Source organism: Prunus avium, chromosome 5 (genome assembly GCF_965620075.1).
Source record: "Prunus avium chromosome 5, drPruAviu1.hap1.1, whole genome shotgun sequence".
In the NCBI taxonomy this organism is placed as follows: domain Eukaryota; kingdom Viridiplantae; phylum Streptophyta; class Magnoliopsida; order Rosales; family Rosaceae; genus Prunus; species Prunus avium.
Window position 1 is genome coordinate 26,706,762 of NC_142288.1, and position 27,790 is coordinate 26,734,551.

General features: G+C 35.8%; 4 protein-coding genes, 1 long non-coding RNA gene, 1 other non-coding gene and 1 pseudogene across 7 annotated transcripts; 3 read left to right on the forward strand and 4 right to left on the reverse strand.

Moving 5' to 3' along the window:
* Positions 1-4,569: 4,569 nt before the first annotated feature.
* LOC110766959 (bidirectional sugar transporter SWEET5-like) lies at positions 4,570-7,102 on the reverse strand. Its single transcript, XM_021970382.2, has 6 exons — positions 7,031-7,102; positions 6,805-6,841; positions 6,440-6,656; positions 5,466-5,627; positions 5,112-5,231; positions 4,570-5,001 (listed from the first exon to the last, which is right to left on the reverse strand). The coding sequence occupies exons 1-6, from the start codon at positions 7,071-7,073 to the stop codon at positions 4,861-4,863; spliced, it is 720 nt and encodes a 239-aa protein (XP_021826074.2). The 5' UTR covers positions 7,074-7,102; the 3' UTR covers positions 4,570-4,860.
* Positions 7,103-9,174: 2,072 nt separating this feature from the next.
* On the forward strand, positions 9,175-9,606 carry LOC110766943 (RING-H2 finger protein ATL77-like). Its single transcript, XM_021970362.2, has one exon. The coding sequence runs from the start codon at positions 9,175-9,177 to the stop codon at positions 9,604-9,606; it is 432 nt and encodes a 143-aa protein (XP_021826054.1).
* Positions 9,607-10,104: 498 nt separating this feature from the next.
* LOC110766934 (protein DELETION OF SUV3 SUPPRESSOR 1(I)) lies at positions 10,105-11,360 on the reverse strand. 2 transcript variants are annotated; one of them, XM_088253504.1, is made up of 3 exons: positions 11,195-11,360; positions 10,863-11,063; positions 10,105-10,405 (listed from the first exon to the last, which is right to left on the reverse strand). In XM_088253504.1, exons 2-3 carry the CDS (start codon positions 10,978-10,980, stop codon positions 10,269-10,271), a joined length of 255 nt encoding a protein of 84 aa, XP_088109630.1. In that variant the 5' UTR covers positions 10,981-11,063; positions 11,195-11,360; the 3' UTR covers positions 10,105-10,268. The 2 variants fall into 2 exon arrangements, with proteins under 2 accessions (XP_088109630.1, XP_021826047.1); XM_021970355.2 differs by having other exon boundaries at positions 10,863-10,973; positions 11,195-11,356.
* Positions 11,361-11,899: 539 nt separating this feature from the next.
* LOC110766933 (U-box domain-containing protein 19 pseudogene) lies at positions 11,900-14,286 on the reverse strand (annotated as a pseudogene).
* A 525-nt stretch (positions 14,287-14,811) lies between these two features.
* On the forward strand, positions 14,812-15,947 carry LOC148294588 (uncharacterized). The gene is made up of 2 exons (XR_015835846.1): positions 14,812-15,272; positions 15,562-15,947. It is a non-coding gene; the product is annotated as an uncharacterized LOC148294588 (long non-coding RNA).
* Positions 15,948-19,903: 3,956 nt separating this feature from the next.
* Positions 19,904-20,010, reverse strand: LOC148294589 (small nucleolar RNA R71). The gene has a single exon (XR_015836148.1). It is a non-coding gene; the product is annotated as a small nucleolar RNA R71 (small nucleolar RNA).
* A 919-nt stretch (positions 20,011-20,929) lies between these two features.
* LOC148294590 (uncharacterized) lies at positions 20,930-26,580 on the forward strand. The gene is made up of 5 exons (XM_088253811.1): positions 20,930-21,983; positions 23,523-23,658; positions 24,271-24,441; positions 24,607-24,677; positions 26,570-26,580. The coding sequence occupies exons 1-5, from the start codon at positions 20,930-20,932 to the stop codon at positions 26,578-26,580; spliced, it is 1,443 nt and encodes a 480-aa protein (XP_088109937.1).
* The last annotated feature ends 1,210 nt before the right edge of the window (positions 26,581-27,790 follow it).

The window sequence follows — 27,790 nt, forward strand, 5'->3', positions numbered from 1 at the left end:
AATACATAAATTAATGTGTGCTCGAAACAATTACAAAAATGTTTAGAGAATTACCAGAATATTTGGATCAAATTAAGGAGTGCATAATGAGCCAGACAATTCCATTGCAGAAGTTAGCAAAGTGAAAGGGCAAATGGCATCTGCTTGACACTCTGTCTTGATGACCATTTTCTGCCACCCAAACTTGTTTAAGACATCTAATAAATAATTCATGCAAATAACTTATTTGTACATATCATGACTCTCAAGGGTGAGGCATTGAAGATAATACACAAGATGCCAATTATCATAGACCGGTCTTTAGTGGTACGGAAAAAGAAGAGCAATGAGGATACGATCCACAATGTTACTTAGTTGGCGTATTGATGAGGATTATATTGAAAACTTGGAGTTATTTAAATGGCCCAATTTTAGAATTACAGTTTTATTTTTAGTCATACCTACAAATACCTACAAATTAGGGCTCGTTTGATAACCATTTCATTATTAGTTTTTAGTTTTCAATTTCACATTAGATATTTTGGTTCCGTGGCTCCTAAAGCACTTCGTTTATAGGTTTTTAGCAATAAGCCCATTTTAGTATTGATATATTATACAATTACTCATATAAAATCTATTTGGAGGAAAAAAACTCAAAATTAGTCACTTGTCATATTCTAATTGGTTTTACTCCCATACCCCAGAAACATTTTTTTGACTTTTTTATTTTTTAGGAGCTATTGTCTTTTCTATTTGTATTTTCATATAGGCGTTGCTGTTAATGGAAAATCTGGGAGATGGGTGATAACAATTGTGTATATATATGTCGATGTAGTTTTGTATATGACCCAATAATTGGCTAAGTCCAAAGCTCAACCAACAAGCCTAAGTTCGAAGGCATCTTATTCTTATCTGTTTATATAAGAAAAAAAGCTTCCCTCCCATTGTAACTCTCTGGGGTTTTCCTCAACAAAAATGTTTTTAAGCCTCTTATAATTGTAGCTCCCCTCCCATGGTCCGGAATTCGAATTCAGTTGGATGAACCACGTAAACACTTTGCGTTCTTGTTGTTGTTGTTGTGATTGCTTGTTCTACAAATTTACTATTCTTGATCTTATTTTAGACATCAACAAGACTCTTATTTCATGAAAAGAATTCGTCTGATATGACAATATTGCCTTTCTTGTTCAGGCTTGGAAATACCTACTTTATAGCTATTGTTCTTGGCAAAGTTTGCAGAGGAAAAAAGAAGAACAAAGCAGTACGATGAATTGTGAAATAAATCTTTGCTTATATCATCAAGGTTGCAAATTACAATTCAGTCAAAGATGCAATGCAACTCAAAAATTTAGAGGGCTTAAGAAAAATGAATAAATCTCAAAAATTGTCATCAAATTTACGGTTTGATCAAACCTACGATGAATTGTGATCAACTTTTCATCAAGTTATCTATAATAAATTGAATTTACGGTGTGCACTTTAAAATTTTCTGAGAGAAGTACCACTAGTTGGTATAAAAACATGAAGAGAGAAAATCTTATTCCAAAATCACAACACATAATAAAATTATCAATTAATTTGATTTTCAGAGATAGATCCATGAAGGAAAAAAAGAACGTTTTGAGTTTTATTAGGTAACAAATGGTGCATAATGTTGGAAGAAATTCCAAGTTTGGATCATTAACCGCTTCAATTGAACAACAACAACAAAAAAAAAAAAAAAAGACAAGCGCATTCTTTTTTGGATATTAAGATATTAAATATCACATATGGGCTTAATTTATAATTGGCCCATATAAGAATAACATGCTAGTTCATTCGTGGTTTAGGGTTTGTTGGGACTTGTATATATATATAGTTGCAAAGCCTGCAATTACCTATAAGCAAAACTATATTTCCTCAGTTTTGTTTCCCATCATAAATCCAACCCAATAAATTGTCAAAACTGTATGGCAGAGGCAATATCATCAACCTTGGATTCAGACTGGGCATGGTTCCCAGGCGACATTCTAGATTTGATACTAGAAAAGTTGATATCAACCTCCGACTTTATCCGGTTGGGTTGCCCTAATTATCATCACAACAAGAGGAGGTGCTATTTCTGTGGTTCTTCCCATGGTTGGTTGGTTTATTTGGATGATAACTATTTGGTCCTAACCCTTTTTAACCCTTTTACTGGGCGTTCCGTTCGCCTTCCACCATTCAAAGAAGCCCCCAAATGGAGACAAGAGCGCCTGGAACTGAATTATGTGCATGATTTGTTCATTGCCAAGGTTGTATATTGTCTGCTGACCCTTGCTTGTTTCCTAATTATTTTGAAGCGCTGATACTCTACCATGAACTTTATTCAGTAAGAACCCAAGTAGCCCATTTTAAGGCAGGGAATAACACTTGGACTCACATAGATACAAGGACGACATTAGTGGATGTAATTTATCATAGAGGCCAGTTTCTTGTTGTTACTGAGAAAGGTGAGCTTTTCTCAATTAATGTTAACAGTGTCCCTACAGCTATGACTCGTGCGGGAGCTACCAGACCACCTGCACTACTCAATTTTAATGGGTACCACCTTGTCGAATCGTCACGGGGAGATTTATGGCTCGTTGTTGAGACGTCTAATAAAGAATGTTGGGTGTTGTGTGCTTTTTGGGATGATGGAGGACCCCAATGGGTTGAGATTAAGAGTATATAGGAACTGATGCTTTGTTCTTGAGTAAATATGAATCCGTGTGCGTCTCTGTTTTAGACTTTCCGGAATGTCTTCCAAATTCCATATACATCCTTGATCGTGTGTCTATATTTGTGTCACTCTTCAACTTGGAAAGCAGAAGACTACTGAAATATTGGTGGTGGTCAAAATATATGGGGTACACGGGGCCACGATTTTGGATTTTGCCCACTATGGTATGAGGAGCTGGCTCCACTTTTCTTCTTTACTTTTCCATGTGATTATTAACCTGTATTTTCATTCCTCACATGTTCGATACTGTGTCTAATTAGTCAATGTAGTCACTGAATGACTAGTGGCTAATCATGTTCACAGCTATTTCACTTTCATCTTCTCTATCTTCCCCCACTTTAATACATCGTTAGTTAGTTTCCTGATTTATTAGTTTGGTCTTTAAATCCTAGAGTATCGAGGAGTCCTGGTGCGAAGCCAAAATCTCTGGAGTTGAAATTTGTTCTATTTTATGTTTTCCATTATTTTCGCTTTCACTAAATTACCTAAACACTAAATTCACCCATATTACCAGGTTATCGTTTTTTTCTAGGGCTTGAAAATTTTAGAGTTATGAAAATTCCGAGTCTTTTTTTTGTGCACGTGTGTATGGCTCCAACGAAGACTGGTAAGAATGACCAGCCAGAGATGGACCCTGATCGGCTTGTTCTAATACTGGAAACTCTAAACAACATGGATCGTGGTTTCGAAGCCATAGAGCATCATCTTGCAAAAGTAGAAGCATCCATGTGGCCATTATGGGGATAAATTTAACGTGATCAAGATTTGTTCGAAGAAGAAGGAATCTCAAGAACGTCAATTCATTGATGATTCGATAAGTACTAAACAAGGAGACAATTTTCAAGACAATACCAGGGAGAGTCTATATGTTTGCACGATACTTCCAACATCCCTGAATGTTACTAGTAATGAGTAGGGAAATAATAGCACTGAAACAAAAAATAGTTGTGTCCATTCTCGAGTTACAATATATTTGACCAAAAAGAGTTACAAGGTTTTTTCTTCATTACAATTTTATCGTTTAGATTTGAATAGAAGGTTGTTTAAGAAAAGGACGACGAACGGAGCAAAGTTGAGGGTTCAAATAGAACCATTTCTTACGCAAATTGCACTGCCTCAATTGACATAGTAAATTAATTGGGATTTTAAAAGACTATTTAAGAATAAAAATATCCACTGGATTTAAGCAGAATGTAATGATTTATAGGATTTTATTTATGAATTTCTATAATCAAGATTTTTTACTTTTGGATTTTAAAGATTTACATAATAGGATTTATTAGATTTGGAAAGATCATATGGATTTAACGATTCATCATTTTCCGTAATTTGCATAGTGTAATAAATTAGTCAAATTATTTACACATGCCATAGACTATATTAATTCAAACACAGTATATCACATGCCTTGGATGGCATTCTTCACTTTTTGCTATCTAGCATCAAGTCCCCTCAGAATCGGAATCAGATTGCTCAAAATAAACTTCCTCCACCTAATCCAGTGCAGATCTCATGTGCAAGCAGCTGTTTATTTCATTAGTTCTTTTTACAGAAAACTTGCATTTTAGAAGGAAGATAGGTTTGAAACCTTATTGGTCTGTGTAGAAAGGTCAACAATAACATCACATAACCAAGTTGGCAAACTGCAAGCCATCTAGCCGAGTTATATATCAAAAAACCATTCATTATTCATATATATTTTTTAATTTATCATCACCCTTTTCCTAGTCTTTGTGTTTTCTATTTTTCATTCCTTCCTCCAAACTCCATACAATCACCATTTCATTTGGACAATAATACGCAGCATTAAGAAATCGTCAAATAATGAGAAAAAATAACTTGCCTTGAAATCGGTTGAGACTTGTTGCCTTAATGGAATACCACAAGACTTGTTTAGATTATTTAAAAGTCTTAATTGAATACCACAAGACTTATTTATCCCAAAATAGTCTTTTAAAATCCCAATTGAATACACCCCCTAAGAAATAAATTAATCTATCTAGTGACTAATTAGAACTTACAATTGAGAAAAAGACCAGCACAAACTGAGAAATCAAAATGGCTCAATAACTAGTTGGCTACAAAAAGAAAGAAAGCTCAAGAGAACTATTGGTGCAAGAAACTCTGTCAAGTCTTCTCTCCTAGACATTGGACATTTGTACCTCCGATCTCGACTTTATTTCGTTGTCGTCATCGTCATCATCCCATCGGGTGGTTTTGTAGAAGGTGGCGTACAAGATGAGTTGTACTACGCCGGAAATTGCTCCCAAACCATTCGGAATCTACCAAAATTATACAAGCAAATGGGTTAACAAAACAAAAAAGATTTTATTTCTTTACTACTTGGTGATGAACACTTAATACGAATTTAAACTTTGTTTTAGAGAAGTACCAGTATATTAATATCAAATTTAAGGAGTGAGTAGACGACCCAGACAACTCCATTTAAGAAGCTAGCAAGCGAGAGATAAAATGGCATGTACTTTACACTCTTTGTCTTGATGACCCTTTTCTGCACCCAAAAAACAAGTACGATTAATACATATAATTTAGGGCTCGTTCCAAAAAGCACTTATATGGAGAATCATTTCTTCATATAATCACTTAAAGTGATTACATGGAAAAGCACGTAGGAGGTGCTTCTCCTGAGAAGAATCACTCCCAAACGAGCCTTTAGTTTCTCGTAGCTCAATCAGGAGATTTAATATTTAATTGAGGGTATTAAATAATAGAAAGTTATACATACCATGATTGTCAATGGTGATGCATACATAAGGATGTTGAAGACAATACAGATGATCCCAACTATCAAAGACCGGCCTTTAGTGGTATGGAAACAATACAGTACCACAAAAACCACAATAACGAAGAAGATAACTTCAGCCACAAGTGCAATGAAGATCTTTTGCTGAAAGAAGAAAAGAAAAAAGGGTCATTACAATTAAAAAACTCTAGACAATAATTCACAAATAATACAATGTTTAAGTAAAACCCAATTTTAAATTAAAAACATATTTTAAAAAATAGGTAAAAACAAAATTTCTTACACTATTTATAAATTTAAAAAATATTTACAAAAAATAGGTAAAAAAAAATACATAGCTCGGATAAATGAATTTTTTTGTACCTATTATGTAAGAAAATAGGTATGTTACTTTGTAATAGAAAATTTTGTAAACTTTTTTATAAATTAAAAACAGATTTAAAAAATAACATGCCTATTTTTCATTATTTCTATATTAAAAAATAGGTACATTGAATAAAAGAACATATGAATATGACCAAAGGTTTCTTTTTTTTGCCAGCATGACCCAAACGGTTAAACTCACAATCAAAACCTATAATAAAATAATAGAATATGCAAATCAACCCCATTATAAACTAACAGTTAATGATGATTGATTTACAGATAAATTTTTTGGAGGGAATCACCACAATAAATTGGGGATCCAAAATTAAAACACCACCACATAACACATTGAATTTTTAAATAGGGGTATTTTGGGAATCTAAAAATTATAATAAATCATATTTGGAGCTTGATAAGGTAACTTGATGAGTTGGATCCAAGTCATGGGTTTTGACTAATAACAATTGGGTATTATTTGTAGGAACAAAAAGTGAAGAGTTGCAGGCAACGAAAATTGAATTTAATGGGGGTCAGCCAAGTATGTTTCCAACACCTTGAAAAGAAAAATACCACTAATTAATAATACTTACGCGTTTTGAGCCCGGAGAATAGATTATAAAGATGGTAATATAGATTAATTCAATGACAAATCCAGCGCCATTGATTGTGATGACGAGAGTGCTGTCGGGATGGACAAAGGGCATGCCATAGAAAACCCACATAGCACAATTGAGCAATGTTGCTACATAAGGGTCCGGCTTGAAATCTGCTACTGTTTTTAGCTTTATTATCCTCCAAAATGTCGGGCTGGAATGTTTAATTCGTAATTAACACAAATTAGATTAGTTTAATTTGTCAATGTCATTGCACGGAGAGAGAGAGAGAGAGAGAGAGAGAGAGAGAGAGAGAGAGAGAGAGAGAGAGAGAGAGAGAGAGAGAGAGAGAGAGAGATTACATTGGGGAGAGAAACAAGCCCAAAGAGATGACATTACCTGCATGCAAGAAAAATATTAGAAATTTCTTCCTTAATGGTTCCAGTGTTCATGCATGCATGCATGCATCTCACAGAAAGCAAACGATAAATCACAACCTTCGAACGTCTGGTAATGCCAAATTCAAAATTGAGAAAATTGAAACTAATTAAGAGGCAAAAGAAAACACCAAATAAATTAATCACTGACCGATAATGCCAACAACCGTTCGGATTGTGCCTGCGTCCAACATTTTTACCTTAATTTAGAGACTACTTTAATTTAGTACTTGAATGAATCAAATGTTCCCTTCATTTATTTAAAGCTTCAACCTTGCTATGAATGGATGGACATGCAGGATCTTCGGTTCAAAACAAAATGTCATCCGCTTGTATAAAAAAGAACAAAAACAAAATGTCATCGACTAAAATTGGAGGCTTCCACAAATAACTATGTTTCTATTGACCCTTTTTTCTCGTCCTGAATTTTCTAATCACTCTCAATTAATATTTTGTTTTGTCACTTCATTCTTCCAAGTTAAAAGTGTTAAGAGAAGATCCCCGCCAATGGGAATGGAGCGCATTTCATGGCCAGCCGTTTACCTCCATTGGGAGAGCTCCCACGGCGAAAGGGATTAGTCACTGCTGTCGGCGGTGGATACCCTTGGGCCTTACCTAAAAAGTGTTAAGAGAAGAAAAATAGTACAAAAACAAGTGTTAATTAGTTGGAATGCTAATGTATTGCCTAGGAGTCTTTAGATTTTAATTGTGTACGGTTGATATTTAAATCAAGGAGACACAACATTTTCTAAAAACAAAAAAAGAAGTGATTATAAAATACTACGGTAATACGGATACGTGGTACATCTTGTACTATCTACTTTTTGTTTTCTTTGAATCCAGCAATATATAAACTATCATTCATAAAATTTGGACTAAATACTTCTTCTAATTAAGTGAAATTTTAAATGTCGTTAGATCAAATGATCATCCACCCAATCCTATCTGCTTGGTTTGCAACCATGGTACATGTTTAGCCAACTTTAGGTTAATGCTCAAAACTTGATATATGCATATATACATTAATATATATTTTTTTATTGATCCTTGTCAAACTTTTGATTTTGCATGTTGCTATCAAAATCTGCTACATGGATGTTTTATAGTTTTGATACGTCCTGCATGAATCATGATTCAATCCGACCTTTTGAAAAATGCCACATAAAATTAAAAAAAATAAATAAAAGTAAGATGGGTGTATAAATCTCCAACCACAACCATCTAAATTATTGTTTTTGCGAAGAAGTTGGGCTAGCTAGCAAACTGGCATGACTCAAACCGCTTAGATGAATATTTTTATATATGTAGGTGTGAGGACAAAATCATTTGATGTGCTGTATTATGAATAAATTCCACAGAATAGATTCTGGAGGTTGACATCTTAATTCATGTAATGATATTCAATTCATCTAAATTAACCATACTGGTAATAATATGATTAGCTGAATCGGGAGATTCTCAAGAATATGATTGTTAAATGAACTTGAAAATACCTTATCTTTCAAGTAATAGAAATTAGTCTAATTATAAGCTAATTAGCCAACTCTTGTCTTGTAATAGAAATTTCTAAGCAATTAGGCAAGAGACTCAAAAAATATCCCATTTTGAAGGAGCCTTTGTCTGAATTCAATCAGATCATCAATCACTTTGTAAGTTTCCTAGTCAAGGCAAGGGCAAACCGCAGGGCCCTCAAGGGCCTTAACTTTTGTGTTGTTCTCTCTCTCTCTCTCAGAGCTTTACCAAATTTTCCTTCTTTACTTCTTTTCTTTTTTTGGGGCCTGAGAAGCCTCATGGATTAGTCTAAACTTTGAATGAAATGTTAATGCCTCAAATCTCAATGGTCAAATGTGTCGTTTTCCCTTCATTTATGAACAAATTATTGATAAGGTCGGGTACTCTCTCTGTAATTTGTCGACATAAAAAGAAGGGGACAGAAGCAGCCCACCACTTGTAACAAAACTGCCACATTCAACCAAACTCAAACCCCAAGGAACCCTTTGTTCTTTCCTCAAGCATGTTCTGCTTCAGCTTCTTCTTGCCACCTGAAGCAGTCTGCACCAACTGGGCCCAGATAAGATCGATGGTTTTGATGCATGAGGTGGCCAAAAAGCTTCCAGCTTGGCTTTAGTGTTTAATAAGTATATGATAAGATTTGAGGTAACTTGGGATCCTTATGATCAGAAAAGTTGAGAAAATCTTCTGGGTTTTGTTCTCAATTTTGTGAGAGCTGGGAAATCTTTAGTGCCTTGAGAAAAAAGAAAAGGAAACTCTATCTGGGTTTCATAGGTTATGGTTATGGGGATTATTATCTCTGTGATACTGCTGTTTGTGGCTATTGCTGTTTTAGTAGTAATTCATGTCTGTATTGTTAGGATAACTTTCAACAGAGGCAACCAAGGTGTTGATATTGTTCCAAGAAGCAGCATTGGGATCAAAAGGATGACCAATGAGGAACTAAATATGCTTCCTTGCTTTGACTACATGGCAGGAGAGAAAGGGACTAGCCCTGTGGATTGTGCAATTTGCTTGGAAAATTTCAAGGCAGGGGAGAGGTGCAGGCAGTTGCCTAATTGCAGGCACAGCTTCCATGCTCAATGCATAGACTCATGGTTGTTGAAGACGCCGGTTTGCCCGGTGTGTCGAACTTGTGCTAAAACTCCGAAGATTGAAGTAAGTTTGGGGGAGGAAAGTAGTGTTGCAGGTGATTATCGAATTGAATTGACATAGAATGAAGGTTACCTTGCAGCCATTAGCTTCCACACACTCTGTTTTCCAATAATTGTGAATAGTGATGTTCTTGTATAAATTTTCTTGCTTCCTTTTTCCAAAAGAATTCAATTCTCGTTCCACTTAATATAATCATATCTCAAATTATTATTTTTCCAAAGTGATAATTTGTTTTCCCAATAAGTAGATAGAGATTTGAATCCACATTAGACAGTAAAATTTTGAGGTTTTTCTTGCATAGGGGGCAGAAGGCACAAATTTCGTTTTCTCTGCTTTTGGATGATTTGAAGTTTTGTACTTTCGTTGTTGGATTTCGAAGTCGTCTTCCTCTTAGAATAATTTAAGATCAGCTGTAAACCCATGTGACCCTTTTTCCTCTGATGGATTTGTTGTTGGCTTCTGAATTTTTGGGTGTAATGTCAACGCGTAAATCCCTTCTAATTTCTCTCTTGGGAAAGCATAAAATGCAATGCAGTCTTTTTTTTTTTGAATGGAAGCTTTAACACAAAACTCAAATTCAGCTCACAAATCCTGAGGCTTTAACACAAAAGTACATTGCAAAGGTTTTATGTCTGTAAACAGGAAGCTAGTGTTTTGAAACGAAAACTAACAAGAAAACCCATCTCAACTTCAACTAACTAGGTCATAATGCAAAGAACCCATTAAGCTGAGCTCTTCTCAGTATTGTTCTCCAGCTCCCTCCTCAGCTGCAGAGAGAAGTCATCGTTGACGTCGTCGTCGTCCCAGTCATCTTCCCACTGCTGTGCCACTTCCTTGCCTTCCTCTTTGTCCTCCCATTCTGGCATCATTCAAAGAAGGAAATGCAAACAAGTTAGAATGAGGCAGCATTGCAACCATAGACAATGGATTAACACCTATCAATTACTATGGCCCAGAAGAAAAACAAAAATGCAAGCACTCTAACCAGTGTTATGCAGAGGAGCACCACGTTTACACAAAGTAAATCTACAAGGTGGTGAACTAAAATTTGAGAAGCATGAGCACCAAAAGGCCTCAACAAAAATTACCCATTTGAATTCATCATCAAATTACTAAATTTCACCAATTTTAGCATCCTAGATGATAAAACTAAGAGGAATTTTATTCATACACTAAATTCCAATTCACAAGGGCATGCATAACAATCAATATCAACAATTTCCAAACAAAATAATCAAATTGAAACCCTAATAATGAAATAGCAGAGCTGAGACTGGAGCAGCGATTCAAGCAGGTATTGAAGTGCAATTGCATACCTTCATTCATATCAAACTCTTCGAACTCGTCGTCATCTTCGAACAGATCCATCTTGGCGACCTCTGTCACTGGCTTGGGCTCCGTCGCCATCTCAATCCTCAAAGCGCACACTAACATAACAAAAGCCGTTTCAGCTTTCAAATTCCATGAAACCAGGATAAACACACACAGAAATATTCGATACAGTGTTTGTCTTGCTTCTGAAAACAGAAATTTGCATACCAAATTTTCACAAAAGAAGAAATTGAAAATTGAACTTCAGCCCCAAATTAAAAAACCTAACTTTCCTAATTGGAGTGTGAGAGAAAATGTAATGAGAAGTAGAACTTACAGAGATAGAGAGATTGGAGAAGCTGAAAACTGAGATCAAGGAATTTTAGGTGGGGATGGTGATCCTCTCGGGCTAGAACCTTGTGGTTTATACGGGAAAGCTTCAAAGCAACAGAGAGTTAAGGACGAAGAAGAGTAAAACGGCGGCGTTTGGGGGATAGTCGGTTTCAGCCTTTCAGGTGTTCCCTTCAAGTTCCAAACCACGAAGAACGACACGTTTTCTTTCGTCGTTTCCAGCTGGACTATGACGTAGTGGATACGCGCGCGTGTTCGTTTGTTTAGAAGAGGTGCAATGTTTTACTAAAATACAACACAAATTAAATTAGAAAGTTAAGGTAAGCTATTTGCTTAGTACACAAATCCTTGTAGAATTAGGAGTTTCATTTTTTCTCGGTTTCTACTAGTATATGACAATCGTTACAATACCCTAAACCCTAATTGATACGACTAGTGAACGAGTCAATATACTATGTCTATCACATTACGTGATGTATCCAATACGCAAAATAAAATTTCTAAGTAAAGGCAGATAAAATTGTTAGCACTTTAATTCTAGAATAACTGCTCTTCTCACTTTTAGTTTTGGTTCAAGAAGAATTAGACACTTTTGCTCCATCTTTTTTCACAAAATATAGATACCATCCCCGAAAATATAACTCCTAGCTTTCTGTCACAAACATTTGCATACTACTACAACAACATGATGTATTTCCGAACCACCATACCAAAAAAATCAAATATAAATTGTATTTATACAAGTAACATATATAGCTCCTGCAAAAAATATGAGCTAATTTCTTGGCAAACAAAGGGTAGAAAAGCAATGAAAAAAATCACAAAATTTTTGTGTACTTCACACCAGCTAAATGTATGTATTTACATGGATTTGTCAGAAAGAATTTGAGATGAATCACCGTTCCCGAATGCATTGTGCTCTTGGAGCTGCAGAACTCATCCATCTCAAAGAGCTAGTTTCGTGGAAGTTATGCATAATTTTGATGAGCGATCGCGCTTTCTTGCTTGCGTGAGCGGTTCCATCCGTCAGGAGCGAAAAGAGTCTAGGCATCAGAGATGAGTCCTTTGCCAAAACAGCAACAACCTCCACCCCACCATTGATGCACAACGACAGCAATGTTGAAGCGCAATACTCTTTCGCGGTTTGGGATGATGAAGTTTGAAGAATGCGGGTGATCAGATGCAATGCCGTGGTGTGCAGGATTGCAAGTGCTCCCTCGACATTCTCAGCCAGCATTGCAAGAACTGCCAGTGTGTCATTGAGAAGTTGTTCAGTATTTTCTGATGAAGCCAATCTCTCAACGAGCAATGGAACAATACCTGCTTCAAGCACCTTTTGTTGATTTTCGGGCAAGAGGAGCAGCCCGAAAATCGCAACCACAGCATTCTTCTTCCCACAACTTGTCCCTTCCTTGATCAGCTCCACAAGAGCTGGGATGGCCTCAGGTGTTTCCCCGATCACTTTTCGATACTCCTTCACTGAGGAGATGTAGAATATTGTTGCAGCTGCACTTTGCCTGGCTTCTAAACTCAATCCATGTTCAAGAACAGCAAGAACTGATGGCAGTCCTCCACGTGCCATTATCAATTTCTTGCCGCTTGCATATTTTGAGAGCTTCAACAAGGCTGCGATTGCGTTCTCTTGCGTGGATGCATCAGTGGAACACAATAGTTTCAGGAGAGGAGGGACAGAGCCAGCCTTGATCAAACAAGACCTATTGAAAATGTTCGATTTTGCGAGCAATCGAATCTCATAAGCAGCCTTGTTTTTCTGTTGATTTGTACCGAAAGCAAGCCTGCTGCTGAGAAATCTTGAAAGAAACTTCATAGCTTCAGCAGCGGCCGGGCTGCCAGGCGCAGCGGTTCGACTTATGTCGCGGCTTTGTCTTCCTGACTTGCTAAGAGAAATGCCATTGTTGGCATAAAACTTTTTGATTATCTTTCGCAGAATCGAATTAGGTACCAACTCTGTGCTTGTGAGCCTCTCCCCTGTTTTGGGACAGAGCTTGTTTCCAGCTTTGAGCCATTTCTGAATCGAAGACCGATCGTAAGTCTGACCTGTAGATACAGTCACCGGATCAAGCATCAGCTCAAGAGAAATTGGGCACCTAAAATCTTCAGGGTTTAAGCAACTAAAGTGTGTCTCCATGCCGCACCTAGCATCGACTCGACTCGAAGAGTTTTGATCATCCAGTGCTTCGAAAATCACTCCCCTGCTGTAGCTCATGAACCCCACCAAGCTACTGAGAAAAGGAACCTCTCTTTCGTCGCAATTCGAACTCTCAGAAAAAGCGATTTCTTCTTCCAAGAATTTAATCTCCATGCTACATTCACTCCAGCTTTTGATTTCAAGGTAATCAAGAACCCTCTTTAGGCCATTCAAATCCGGTTCAATTCCCTTTTCGAATTGATGCAATATTGCAAGCAATCTTTTCGAAGCCAATTTTTCATCTGGGTCAGGCTCAAATTCTGCCTTCCTTGATTGCTTCAATACTAATTCAACCACCTGCTTGATTTCAAAATCCACATCGATCAAACTCAATGGCAAAACATCAAGGGCGGTGGCCAAAGCTCGAATTATCATCCGGAAATGACTTGCAAGAAGCTCGCATTTTGTCAGCATCCAAATCCGAGCGCCATCCCTCGTGCAATCTTCCAATAAAAACAGAATTTTTTGAAAGCTCAGGTGAAGCTCGGACAGGCAGAGGATGGCAGAACGTGAAAGAACAGAATTGCAGTCTCGAATTTCCTCAAAGAACATGAGAAGAATACTAACTTGGCGGATTATTTCTCGGCTATTTCTCCGTTGCGTTGCAAAGTGTTTGGATTGGAAATTGCATATGTTGCGGGAGAGAGGGATCAGAGAGCCGAGAAGGGTCGCCGGAGAGATTGACTCACAAGGGCGTACCGCCGGGAGCGTCAGAATCCGGCGGTCGCAACTATCGAATTTCTGAGCCATTGAAGCAATAGTGTGGGAGAGAACAGAGGAGCTCTGTTTTTGTACATAGAATTGGTTTGGAAGAAGACTCATAAGAGAATGAGAGTCATGCGCATATTAGAATTGCTATTGGGGAAGGAGTGGCAGAGTTGTAGCAATATAGGAGAGAAGTACAAGCTTTCGCTGTTCCTAAATCTTACCTGCACGTGGCAGGCATCTGTGCTGCCACGTTTCTACGTTGACTCGGATTGCACTCAACTGGATAGGCCTCCCTGGACACGTGGGAAAGTGTGGTTGGATACCCGCGGCTTCTTGGATCTTTGGTCAATGTTGATTCACGTACTGTTTCGTGTATACGGACAGTTTGTCGTTGGCGGGAGTGATTTTTACGGGTCCCACAGACCGACTAAGACACGTGGACAAGCCAGCTGACCGACGTGTTACGGTGGCAATGGGGAACACAAAGGCAACAAATGTGTCACTTTTCTGTGGTTTATTTAGTCAAATGGGTTTTTAATGTTGATTAGAAGTAGGGGTGGGCATCAATCCGGCCGATCCGATTACACCGGCCGAACCGATTATATTGGTTTGGTTTGGTTTGGTTTTGACCAACGAAAAAGTCAACAGTTTGAAAAATCGATCCGAACCGGGTTGATTTGGTTCGGCTGCGGTTTGAGTGTTTTTGAAACTGTCCTAAACCAAACCGAACCGATATAACTCCATTTAATATTAATTTTATTTAATATACATGTGTCAAACAACAATTGGTTAGTAAAAAGGCATATTATGTACCCTTTCACACCTAATTGGACCCCAAAAACATAACAAAACCAAGAAAACCCTCCACTACACTCACATTCGAAGCCTCTCTCTTCTCTTCTCTACAACTAAAACTCAAACCTAATCTGAAAAAAAAACCCAAGCGAAGCAGCCGCCAGATCTCATTATTAGCCTCAGCACCTCCAAGTTGTTGACCTCATCTCTTCCTTCTTCGAAAACCCAGTTGTGCCTCTTGGATCTTCCTCTTAATTCGCAGCTGCAAAACCATGTTTGAGATACTCAATGGGGCTTGGAGAAAATAGCTCATACCACTTCAATGATTCAATCCCACCCTCTTAGAACTAAGGTTTGTTTCAATTCTTGAATCATACCCAGTTTTTGTTTTTGTTTTGTTGTCTTACTCTGCTTTGTAAGATGTCAATTAATCAATTAGGTTTTGAAATTTCTAATTTGTTTTTTATTAATCAATTATTTGTATTAATGAAAATATGGGATTGGGTCTGTCAGGGTGTGGGAAGAGCTGAGAGAATTGGGTTATGGAAGAATAAATGATTTGTCTTTTCATTGCACTAGTTTCCAAAAGGCTATTAATTTTTTATTATTAATACCTCACTTGCATGGTCCCTATGTTGTAGATTTTGTATTCAATCAGAGAGACGATTTCTGGAACGAGGCCATTAAACTTGCTGATTTGCACCACCTCAATGTGGTAGCTTCTATGGTGTTGTGCTTGATGGGCCGGGAGGTTCTGTGCCAACAGTGACAGAGTATATGGTTAATGGCTTTCTCAGAAATGCCTTGCAGAAGAATAAGAAGAAATGTGTTTGTTTGGCTTTTTGTTCTTTGCATTAATTTGATAAAATCAGAATGAATGTTGTATCTGACTAGTTGGTATGTAATTTCCAATTGTATTAATCAATTGGGTATTGAAATTTGTTTGTATATGTATGAAAATATGGGATTGTATGTTGAAGTTTGTTGCTGGAATTTTGGATGAACTTTGATGAAAATGTTTATGTTTGTTAGGAGCAAGTTCAGTTTTAGGATTATTTGATGGAATACAGATGTTAACAGGTTTTGTGTTATTGTAAGCATGTTTTCTTTTATGCCTAAACCGGCCGAACCAAACCGCACCAAACCGGATATGAATGGTTTGGTTTGGTTTGGTTTTCATTTTGATTTTAGCTCAAACCGAACCACACCGGACCGTAAAAGTTTAATTGGTTCAGCTGTGGTTTGAGGATGAAACCGGACCAAACCGGACCGTGCCCACCCCAAATTAGAAGCAAAGCTAGTCTTGTATTTTTAATTATTTTTCCATTAACGATTGAATTTATTTCGTTAATTGTATGGGTTTTGCTTTGTTGCTAATAATAATATTAAAAAGAAATAATATCATTACACTCTGAACATAGGCTACAAAAAATATGCAAATTCAAATGAAAAATCATGTGTATTTATTTACATCAAAATGCTTTTATGTTTGGATAAGATTATTGATGGGAAAATTAATGACTATTTTAATCAATATTCTTAATGAATTAATGGAAAAATCTTATCTTAAACAGTGTTTCTAAAAGGGATGGTTGTGGGTCAGGTGAATTAGTTTAGAATCCCGGCAATTTTCATCCCCTCTGTGTTTTGGCTGGATCAGTATATTCAGTTAAGTTCTTTTTGGCGTACAAACAACAACAACGAACAAAATTGTTTCATATGGACTTATGCAAAACAATCACTATTACGTGATGCGGTCATATCAATATGTGATGTTACATATCTGTTTACACTATATACATGTATTTATATATTAATAAAACACCACGTGGTTGTACGACGATCACATACTAAAATTTCTCCTCGAGAGGAAGTTTCCAACATAAAAATTATTAATTGATAGGCATCTGAGAAAGTCATGAATAAACAGTCAAGAAGGGTGAGACCAAAAAACCCATGCATTTTTTTATTTGTTTTAACCATGTAAACCATGTACTAGGAAGACACGTGACACGGGTCATTTTCAGATGCTTATCTAAATAAGGTGATGATATTCATCTGAGGCATCTAGTATTTGGGAGTGCTTCACCAATCATGTTCTTCTACGTGTCCACAAATCTTTCTAATTAATTTGTAATTTGCTTCTTTTTTCTTCAACTAAAATAAATAAATAAATAAAACAACATAATGATGTTGACTAGAGGTAGACGGCAGATTTGATGGGTGGACCAATCCTTTCATGACTAATCGAACGCGCCTGTTTCCTTGGCATTGCAATAATTTTGGAGAAGATAAATAATGCGCCTTCATTGTTTTTTACTTTATTCAGTATGATTGGGACTATGGCATATTCTTCACTAACTCAGTGAGTTAGTCTATACGATTTTCTCCAAGGAAAAATGTTTATGTTCACTGAGTGATGCCAAGCCTCCCCGTCACTGTTTTGTAAAGAAAAGTCTTAAGTCCACAAAGCCTGCTCCAAGTCTCAAAGAAAGTAGTTTCTGAGAAACAACTTGGAGAATGTTAGATCAGTCGTTCACTTGGGCGCATGACTGATCCATTGCTATAGCTATTGATGCATGTAGACTCTATTGTGAAACTCGCATGCATCTATGGTCAGGAATTGCGTACTTCGTTTTTATTCTTTTGGATATGAGATATGACCAAGGGTTGGGTTAACGTGCAAATAAGGTTACATGAAGAATTAAGTACATAATTTGCTATTTCTTATCGGGAGTGATTAGATGAGAGAGGTTCAAGTACTTTCTTTGGTGGCACATGATGAGCACATAATTATTACAAGTTTTATCCCTAAATATATATTTGTTAGTGCTGTAATTTATTTGATTTTGAGCTATTTAGGCTAAAGATTGGTTTTTATAAATTTGGGCATTATGCTAATAAAAGTATTGGAAATTAAATTTACTACTTTTTCTTTGTAGGCTCTTGGTGAGTTTTGCAGCAAGTTAACAATAAGTGCCGCACCAAAACATAAAGGAGGATAAGAAGAAATGAATGCACCAGTCAAAGGAAATAAAGAGTGGCTGCTGCAAATGGAAAGAAAGTTTGTATTTTACTCAGCATATGGTGTCATGGCATACGCAACTCATTTGTTGAGAGAGCAAATAAACAAATGGCAGCAGCAACAAAAGAATTAAAATGGATGCATGGAGTGCAGCACTTGCCAAAGAAGATTTATCAAAGGAGAAGTGGTGATGGCATTGATACAAATAAAATAAAAGCATGAAGAATGGCCAGCCACTAGCAAGCAATTGCTCGTTGAAGTGTGGCAGCCAAACTAATAAGAATGAAGATTTGGAGGGTGCTGCCAGCACTAGAGTGAATAAACAAGGTAAGTGGAGCATCAATTGAAGAATTAAAGAGAGGAAGGCTACGGCAATGGCATGATAGGACAATAGTTTAATCAAGTATGATACAATTGAAGCAACAAAGAGCAGCTCCCATTCCTATAAATAGAGCATTGCTGCAGATGGAAAATCACACCCAAGCTCCACAACTCTTGAGCTTTCTCTTTTCCCTCCATCTTTCTAAGTTTTAATTTCTGTTTTTAGTTTAATTTTATTATGGGGAACTAACTCCCTAGCTAAGGCTAGGGAGAAAGCTTTTAATATAAGTGTGTAATTTTTATTAGTTTGATCCAAACTTAAGCTTTAATGTGATTTTGTAGTTTTTGTTCAAATGGAATTTGTAGTTTTCTTTTTAATTAATTGATGAATGTTTGATATTCTATTTCATGGGTTCAATCATGTTTTTCCCATTGTGTAGTAAAAACTTTCACGCTTTTAAAAAAAGAAGAGAATTACTAAAGATTAATAGAATTTTGATGAAGTTTATTTTTTGATAGTTTGTTGCCAATGGTACAAGTTATGCTTAGAATACTTCTAAAGGAAATTAAAAAAGGCTTTAATTATTTTGAACAACTACAATGTAAAATATTTTGTGGATCAAATTATTAAGAGTTGCATGCTTATGTTAAAAGTGGAACCCCAATGCCTTAGTGTTTTAATCAATTAAATTTTCTTTAAATCAAATCTTGCATAAATATACTTTTCAATTATAATTGTTCTTTTTCAGCTCTGTTATCTTTACACCGCTCTCTGTGGATACGACACTCAGACTTCCGAGCTACACTGCTATACGACACCTCCCTTGGGTTTTGCAAAGTGGTGCGAACAAATTGGCGCCGTTGCCGGGGAGCGGCTGGTCAAAGAGTACAGAGATCCCCTTGGTCAGAGGTTTGCTGGTTATGAGAAATTCTTCACATATGGTACACTCTTTCCAACTTTCATCTTATTGTTAATATTTTTTTTTTATATAAATTTTTTAAAAAAAAATTTTATTTTTGTTTTTGTTTTTTTATATTTATTTATTTACTTTATGCGACCTAGAGATCATCTAGGAAGGTTTGTCAAAAAGTCTGAAACTGTTAATTTAGAACATTCTGCTTCAACTTCTTCAACTGAAATATCCAACAAATCTGAAAGCATGGCAGCAATTGTGAATGATGAACAAGAAATTGCGAATAATGAACAAGAAATTGCGAATAATGAACAAATGGTTAATGCTCAGATTGTGAATGATGAAATAAGAGAAGTAGTTGCACCTAGAACTTTAGAGACATTTTTGCATCCTATTCGTGCACCAAATCCTTCATGCATCATGTTTCCACCTAACATGCCAAATTATGATTTCAAACCTGGAATGATTCAACTGCTTCCCATTTTTCATGGCATGGAAAGTGAAAATCCTTATGTGCATGTTAGGGAATTTGAAGAGGCTATTGGCACTTTTTACAATGTTCAACTTGATAGGATTAATTTCATAAGGTTGAAATTTTTTCCTTTTTCCTTAAAAGAAAAGGCTAAAAGTTGGTTGTATTCACTAAGGGCTAGATCCATAGGTTCTTGGGGGGAAATGACTCAAGCATTTTTTAACAAATATTTTCCAAATCACAAGACAATTGCTCTTAAGAAAAGAATCTCAAATTTCTCTCAAAAAGAAAATGAAACTTTGTACCAAACTTGGGAAAAATTTAAAGAGCTTTTGAATTTGTGCCCACACCATGGCTTTGAAAACTGGCGTCTTGCTAGTTATATCTATGAGGGACTTCTCCCTCGTGATCGCCAATTTGTTGAGTCTATGTGTAATGGAAATTTTATGCAAAAAGACCCTGATGATGCCCTAGAATTTTTGGATGAAATTGCTGAAAAAGCTCATCAATGGACTGTCCCCAGTCTAGTTGAAACCACTGATCGTTCAAGAATTGTCACATCTTCTACTAATAAAGGAATTTACCAATTAAAAGAAGAAGATGATTGGAAATTAAAATTTGAGGTTTTGACTAAAGAGATAGCTGCTTTGAAAACGGAAAAATCAAATTTGGCTCAACCTGTTTTTCAAGCTGATGTTAATCAAGTATGTGATTCTTGTTATGAGATTGGTCATACTGTTAAAAACTGCCCAATTTTTCAGGAAATGAAAGGAGCTTATGAGGAGCGTTGTGCTACTGTTGGAAACTTCAAACAACAGTATTCTCCTTTTTCCAACACTTACAATCCAGCAACAAGGAATCATCCAAACTTTCGTTGGAGCAATGATTCACAACCTCAGGTAAGTGATAGAAATTCTTTCAATCATCAGTTTCCTGCAACTAATACATTTAATGCTAGACCTTCTTTGAGCGATACTCTTCAAGCATTTATGCAGGAACAACAGAAGCAAAATCAAAGGTATGATACCTTGTTTGGTCAAATGGTTGAAGAAAATAAAGAAATTAAAAGCCAAATTTCTAAATTGACAAATTCTTTTGCAATAAATGAAAAAGGAAAATTTCCTTCTCAAACTCAACCAAATCCAAAGAATGTTAATTCGTGTGAAACCTCAATTGAACATGCTAAGTCTGTCATTGCTCTTAGAAGTGGTAAAATAATTGATAACACACCTTCACCGAAGGAAGTTGAAAAATCTAAGAATAATGATAAACTTAACATGTCCAACTTGAATGAATCAAATGAATATCATTTTCCTGCTCCTTTTCCTCAAGCTTTAAATCCTCCAAAGAAATTGAATCAAAATTCTGAAATTTTGGATGTCTTTAAAGAAGTCAAAGTTAATATTCCTTTGTTAGATGCTATTAAACAGATCCCTTCATATGCTAAATTTTTAAAAGATCTGTGCACATTTAAAAGAAAGCATCAGGTGAAGAAAACTGCATTTTTGACTGAACATGTGAGTGCATTATTGCAACATAAGGTCCCTCCTAAATACAAAGATCCAGGAAGTCCTACTCTTTCATGTGTAATTGGAAAAAATTACATCAATTGTGCTTTGCTTGATTTGGGGGCTAGTGTAAATTTGTTGCCATATTCAGTGTATTTGCAGTTAGGTCTTGGTGAATTGAAGCCCACAACAATGAAGTTGCAACTTGCTGATCGTTCTGTACGAGTGCCGAGAGGGGTAATTGAGGATGTATTGGTCCAAGTGGACAAATTTTACTACCCTGTTGACTTTGTTGTTTTGGATACACAACCTGTTTTGCATTCTGAAAATGAAATTCCTGTCATTTTAGGGCGTCCCTTCCTTGCTACATGTGACGCACACATTAGTTGCAGAAGTGGGGTAATGAAACTCAGTTTTGGTAACATGACATTGGAAATTAACATTTTTAATGTTTTCAGGCGACCTTATGAAGATGATGATTGTGCAGTGGTGAACTTGATTGAAGCTCTTGTGCAAGATCAATTTGAGAAGACCAGTATTTCTGAACCTTTAGAGGATCTTTTATTGAATTCTAAAGAATCTGAATTACTTGAGGATCCGGCAATTGCTTATCTTAATTCATTATTTAATTCCTTGCAGGTTGATAAATGGACGCCAAGGTTTGAGAAGCTTCCACCTCGGAAGGAAAAGACATTGCCATCAAATGTGGAAGTTCCTAATCTAGAATTGAAGCCTTTACCTATGGGACTTAAACATGCATTCTTGGGGGCCAACAACACTTTTCCAGTGGTAATATCTTCTGAACTTAACTCTTTGCAAGAAGGTAAGTTACTTAATGTGTTGAATTCTCATAGATCTGCCATTGGTTGGACTCTTGCTGACATTAAGGGAATTAGTCCTCTTGTTTGTACTCATAAAATATTTTTAGAGGATGAAGCCAAGTCTTCCAGGGAGGCACAGCGTAGGTTAAACCCAATCATGAAAGATGTTGTTAAAACTGAGGTGTTGAAATTAATAGATGCAGGTATTATTTATTCCATCTCTGATAGTAAATGGGTAAGTCCTACTCAAGTTGTACCTAAGAAATCTGGCATAACTGTGGTTAAAAATGACAAGAATGAATTGATACCTACTAGAGTTGTTTCAAGTTGGCGCATGTGCATTGATTATAGAAAGCTAAATTCTGCAACTAGAAAAGACCATTTCCCTTTACCTTTTATTGATCAAATCTTAGAAAGGGTAGCCGGTCATGAATTTTATTGTTTCCTAGATGGATACTCAGGCTATTATCAAATTGAAATTGCCATTGAAGATCAAGAAAAAACTACTTTTACATGTCCTTTTGGTACTTTTGCTTTTCGTAGAATGCCTTTCGGATTATGTAATGCTCCTGCTACTTTTCAAAGATGCATGATCAGTATTTTCAGTGATATGGTTGAGCAATTTCTTGAAGTTTTCATGGATGATATATCTGTTTTCGGTGATTCTTTTGATAATTGCTTGAGTAATTTGGAAAAAGTATTGGTTCGATGCCAGGAGAAAAACTTTGTTTTAAATTGGGAGAAATGTCATTTTATGGTTTCTTCTGGAATTGTTCTTGGTCATATTGTTTCTAATAAAGGAATTGAAGTGGATAAAGCTAAAATTGAATTAATTTCAAAATTGCCAGTTCCAAAAACTGTTAAAGATGTCAGATCATTTTTAGGTCATGCTGGTTTTTACAGGAGATTTATTCAGAATTTTAGTGCAATATCTAGACCCTTGTGTAATCTCCTATTAAAAGACAGTAAATTTGAGTGGTCTGATTCATGTCAAAAGGCTTTTGATAAATTAATTGAAATGCTCACATCTGCTCCAATTAAGCAACCACCTAACTGGACTTTACCTTTTGAAATTATGTGTGATGCCAGTGATTTTGCGGTTGGAGCTGTTTTAGGGCAAAGAAAGGATAAGAAGCCACATGTCATCCATTATGCAAGCAGAACCTTGAACAGTGCTCAGATGAATTATTCTACAACTGAAAAAGAACTCCTTGTTGTGGTATTTGCTTTGGATAAGTTTCGTTCTTATATAGTTGGATCACCTATTGTTATTTTCACTGACCATGCAGCTTTAAAATACCTTTTTGAAAAGAAAGATGCTAAAGCTCGACTAATTAGGTGGATCCTACTACTTCAAGAATTTGACATCACAATCAAAGACAAAAAGGGAGTAGAAAATGTAGTGGCTGATCATTTGTCTAGATTGAGTTTTGAGGATTCCATTGAAACATTGCCAATTAATGATTCTTTTCCAGATGAGCAATTATTTACTATTTCGGAATTACCTTGGTTTGCTAACATTGTTAATTTTCTTGCTACAGGTAAAATTCCATCTGATTGGACTGCTCAAGACAAGAGGAAATTTCTTACAGAGGTTCGAAATTTCTTTTGGGATGACCCCTATCTGTTTAAATACTGCCCTGATCAGATCATTAGGAGGTGTGTGCCTAATAATGAAATCCATGCAGTAATTTCTTTTTGTCATAATGAAGCATGTGGCGGTCATTTTTCTGTAAAGAAAACCGCTGCAAAAATTTTGCAGTGTGGATTTTATTGGCCTACGCTTTTTAAAGACACTAATTCTTTTTGTCGAACTTGTGACCGTTGTCAAAAGTTGGGGGCAATTACCCGTAGAAATATGATGCCTTTGAACCCAATTTTGGTAATTGAAATATTTGATTGTTGGGGCATTGATTTTATGGGTCCTTTCCCTATTTCTTTTGGATATCTTTATATCTTGGTCGGTATTGATTATGTTTCCAAATGGGTAGAGGCTGTTCCTTGTCGACATAATGATCATAAAACTGTTTTGCGGTTTTTAAAAGAAAACATTTTCGCAAGATTTGGAACACCTCGAGCTATTATAAGTGATGGGGGAAAACACTTTTGTAATAAACCTTTTGAGGCTTTAATGAAAAAATATGGTGTCACTCATAAAGTCGCTACCCCATATCACCCACAAACAAGCGGTCAAGTTGAACTTGCTAATCGGGAGATAAAACAAATTTTGGAAAAAACTGTGAGTCCTAACCATAAAGATTGGTCTTTGAGATTAACTGATGCTTTATGGGCATACCGTACAGCATACAAATCCCCCATAGGGATGTCACCATACAGACTTGTCTACGGTAAGGCTTGTCATTTACCAGTTGAACTTGAACATAAGGCATATTGGGCAATTAAAATGTTTAATTTTGGTTTAAATGATGCAAGTTCGAATAGGAAGCTTCAGTTGAATGAGTTGGCAGAATTAAGGAATGATGCTTATGAAAACTCTCGAATTTACAAAGAGAAAATGAAGGTTTTTCATGATAGAAACATTTTGAGGAAAAACTTTGAACCATCACAGAAAGTTCTCTTATATAATTCAAGATTGCATATTTTTCCTGGTAAACTTCGTTCCAGATGGACAGGTCCATATGTGGTCACAAGAGTTTTTCCTTTTGGGGCAGTGGAGATTGAAGATCCAAAGAATGGTAATGTTTTTAAAGTTAATGGTCAACGTCTTAAACCATTTTTGGAGAATTTTGTTTTGCAGGATGACACGATTCACTTGGAGAATCCTGTTTATCAGGATTGAATTTTCAGACTATCTTTACTTGGTATCATGCTCGACCTAATCGCTTCAAGGGGGAGCATTCCAATCCTTTCTCTTTACTTATTTTGTTATTATTTTAAGTTGTTTTTTTTTTAATAATTAAAATAATATGAGTTGACTTTTGGTAACTCCAGTGAGCGTCTCTGTCAATACAGTGTCTAGGAGTTCTTTAGGCGACACTTTCGGTGTCTAAGAAGTTTGGGTTTTAAGCGGGACCATTGTGACCCCTCCAACCTTCCCGGAACCCCTGGCTGTCTTTTCTGAGGCCCTTAACTGGTCATCCATGAGTTGCTTGTATACTTGTGTGATTAAGGGTTCCTGTTTCTTTTGTTTGTTTGTTATTTGTTTTGTAATTGTATTTTCTATTTATTTTGTATTTCAATTCTTTTTTTTATTTACTTTAATACCCTTCATTTGTTGTTATAACATTGCTTATTTCTAAGTTTTACACATTGAGGACAATGTTTCATTCAAGTTGGGGGGGAGTGGAATTAGTTATCACAATTTGTTTCTAAAATTTTCTCCTTAAAAAGAATTAAAAAAAAAAATTCAAAAAAAAAACAAAAAAAAAAAAAACTCCGCGCTTGTTGTCATCAAAACATACTTGCATTAAATTGAGATTTGATATTCATGCATGAATTTAAAATTGAGAACACTTGAGTGATACGATAACTAATCCAGTCTTTAGTCTTTTTCATTTATTTCTACTTAATGAATGATTTATGAGCTAAGCTTTGAAAAATTCACACTCACACTAATGCGCTTGAGAAGATAGAGTTTGAGATCGATTGTATTTATCTTTGTTATCTTGAAAAAAAATAAAAAAATAAAAAATAAAAATAAAAAGAGAACTTTCACTTAGTAACCGGGCCTCTTGCCTAATCAGTAGTGAGTGTTCGCGTCAAACCGTGAAGTTCTTAAAAATAAAAATAAAAATAAATGCATGTGTGACTTGTTTAGCTTTGTAGCCTTTTTAACTCGAGTTATTAAGCTCATCGGGGTGTTTCAACACCTAATGCCTTAAAGCCTTTGTGTTTGAGAGTCATTGGCCTAACACTTGCTACATGGGTTAATTAGAAAGCTTAAGAGAGCTAGACATTACACAGTCCACATAATTGCATGTATATATTTATTATTTAAAAAAAAAAAAAAAAAAAATCTAAGATAGCAAGGATGGTGTGATTATGATTGAATTTTTGTCTTCTCAATTGTGTTAGTTCACTTTACACCAAAGAAAGCAAATGAAAAGTTTATTAATGGTGATAAATGACTTTGACTTTAGACTGGGAGAACTTAAAGTTTTGGATTTGTGTTCACTCTTTTAAATTTGTTCATGAATTGAGAATTTTGGTTTTTGAGCTTTAACATTCTTGATGATGATTTGGCAGGAGAGTTACTTAAAATTTCAGATGTTTGTGGGTATCATCCCTGAAAACCCTCACGAGACTACAACTCGTCCACTAGGGCAACCTAGGGGTTTAAAGGCTTATTGCATACGCTAAATGCAATCGAGATCCCTACGAAAGTGGCTTAGTTAGTTTTCATTTATACTTAGTTTTTAATTTTAGTTTGCTCGAGGACTAGCAAATTATAGGTTTGGGGGTATTTGATGAGCACATAATTATTACAAGTTTTATCCATAAATATATATTTGTTAGTGCTGTAATTTATTTGATTTTGAGCTATTTAGGCTAAAGATTGGTTTTTATAAATTTGGGCATTATGCTAATAAAAGTATTGGAAATTAAATTTACTACTTTTTCTTTGTAGGCTCTTGGTGAGTTTTGCAGCAAGTTAACAATAAGTGCCGCACCAAAACATAAAGGAGGATAAGAAGAAATGAATGCACCAGTCAAAGGAAATAAAGAGTGGCTGCTGCAAATGGAAAGAAAGTTTGTATTTTACTCAGCATATGGTGTCATGGCATACGCAACTCATTTGTTGAGAGAGCAAATAAACAAATGGCAGCAGCAACAAAAGAATTAAAATGGATGCATGGAGTGCAGCACTTGCCAAAGAAGATTTATCAAAGGAGAAGTGGTGATGGCATTGATACAAATAAAATAAAAGCATGAAGAATGGCCAGCCACTAGCAAGCAATTGCTCGTTGAAGTGTGGCAGCCAAACTAATAAGAATGAAGATTTGGAGGGTGCTGCCAGCACTAGAGTGAATAAACAAGGTAAGTGGAGCATCAATTGAAGAATTAAAGAGAGGAAGGCTACGGCAATGGCATGATAGGACAATAGTTTAATCAAGTATGATACAATTGAAGCAACAAAGAGCAGCTCCCATTCCTATAAATAGAGCATTGCTGCAGATGGAAAATCACACCCAAGCTCCACAACTCTTGAGCTTTCTCTTTTCCCTCCATCTTTCTAAGTTTTAATTTCTGTTTTTAGTTTAATTTTATTATGGGGAACTAACTCCCTAGCTAAGGCTAGGGAGAAAGCTTTTAATATAAGTGTGTAATTTTTATTAGTTTGATCCAAACTTAAGCTTTAATGTGATTTTGTAGTTTTTGTTCAAATGGAATTTGTAGTTTTCTTTTTAATTAATTGATGAATGTTTGATATTCTATTTCATGGGTTCAATCATGTTTTTCCCATTGTGTAGTAAAAACTTTCACGCTTTTAAAAAAAGAAGAGAATTACTAAAGATTAATAGAATTTTGATGAAGTTTATTTTTTGATAGTTTGTTGCCAATGGTACAAGTTATGCTTAGAATACTTCTAAAGGAAATTAAAAAAGGCTTTAATTATTTTGAACAACTACAATATAAAATATTTTGTGGATCAAATTATTAAGAGTTGCATGCTTATGTTAAAAGTGGAACCCCAATGCCTTAGTGTTTTAATCAATTAAATTTTCTTTAAATCAAATCTTGCATAAATATACTTTTCAATCATAATTGTTCTTTTTCAGCTCTGTTATCTTTACACCGCTCTCTGTGGATACGACACTCGGACTTCCGAGCTACACTGCTATACGAC

Excerpts from the sequence above, each read along its gene's own strand:
- LOC110766934 (XM_088253504.1), bottom strand. The coding sequence starts at position 10,980 with ATGTTAGTGTGCGCTTTGAGGATTGAGATGGCGACGGAGCCCAAGCCA. Across the intron at positions 10,406-10,862 it reads AGAGTTTGATATGAATGAAG|AATGGGAGGACAAAGAGGAA; the intron begins GTATGCAATTGC and ends GAATGATGCCAG.
- LOC148294590 (XM_088253811.1), top strand. The coding sequence starts at position 20,930 with ATGTCCAACTTGAATGAATCAAATGAATATCATTTTCCTGCTCCTTTT. Across the intron at positions 21,984-23,522 it reads ACTTAACTCTTTGCAAGAAG|GTAAAATTCCATCTGATTGG; the intron begins GTAAGTTACTTA and ends TTCTTGCTACAG. Across the intron at positions 24,442-24,606 it reads AGGAAGCTTCAGTTGAATGA|ATGGACAGGTCCATATGTGG; the intron begins GTTGGCAGAATT and ends ACTTCGTTCCAG.
- LOC110766959 (XM_021970382.2), bottom strand. The coding sequence starts at position 7,073 with ATGTTGGACGCAGGCACAATCCGAACGGTTGTTGGCATTATCG. Across the intron at positions 5,628-6,439 it reads ATTCTCCGGGCTCAAAACGC|CAAAAGATCTTCATTGCACT; the intron begins GTAAGTATTATT and ends TTCTTCTTTCAG. Across the intron at positions 5,232-5,465 it reads CATCACCATTGACAATCATG|AAAAGGGTCATCAAGACAAA; the intron begins GTATGTATAACT and ends TTTTGGGTGCAG.
- LOC110766943 (XM_021970362.2), top strand. The coding sequence starts at position 9,175 with ATGGGGATTATTATCTCTGTGATACTGCTGTTTGTGGCTATTGCTGTT.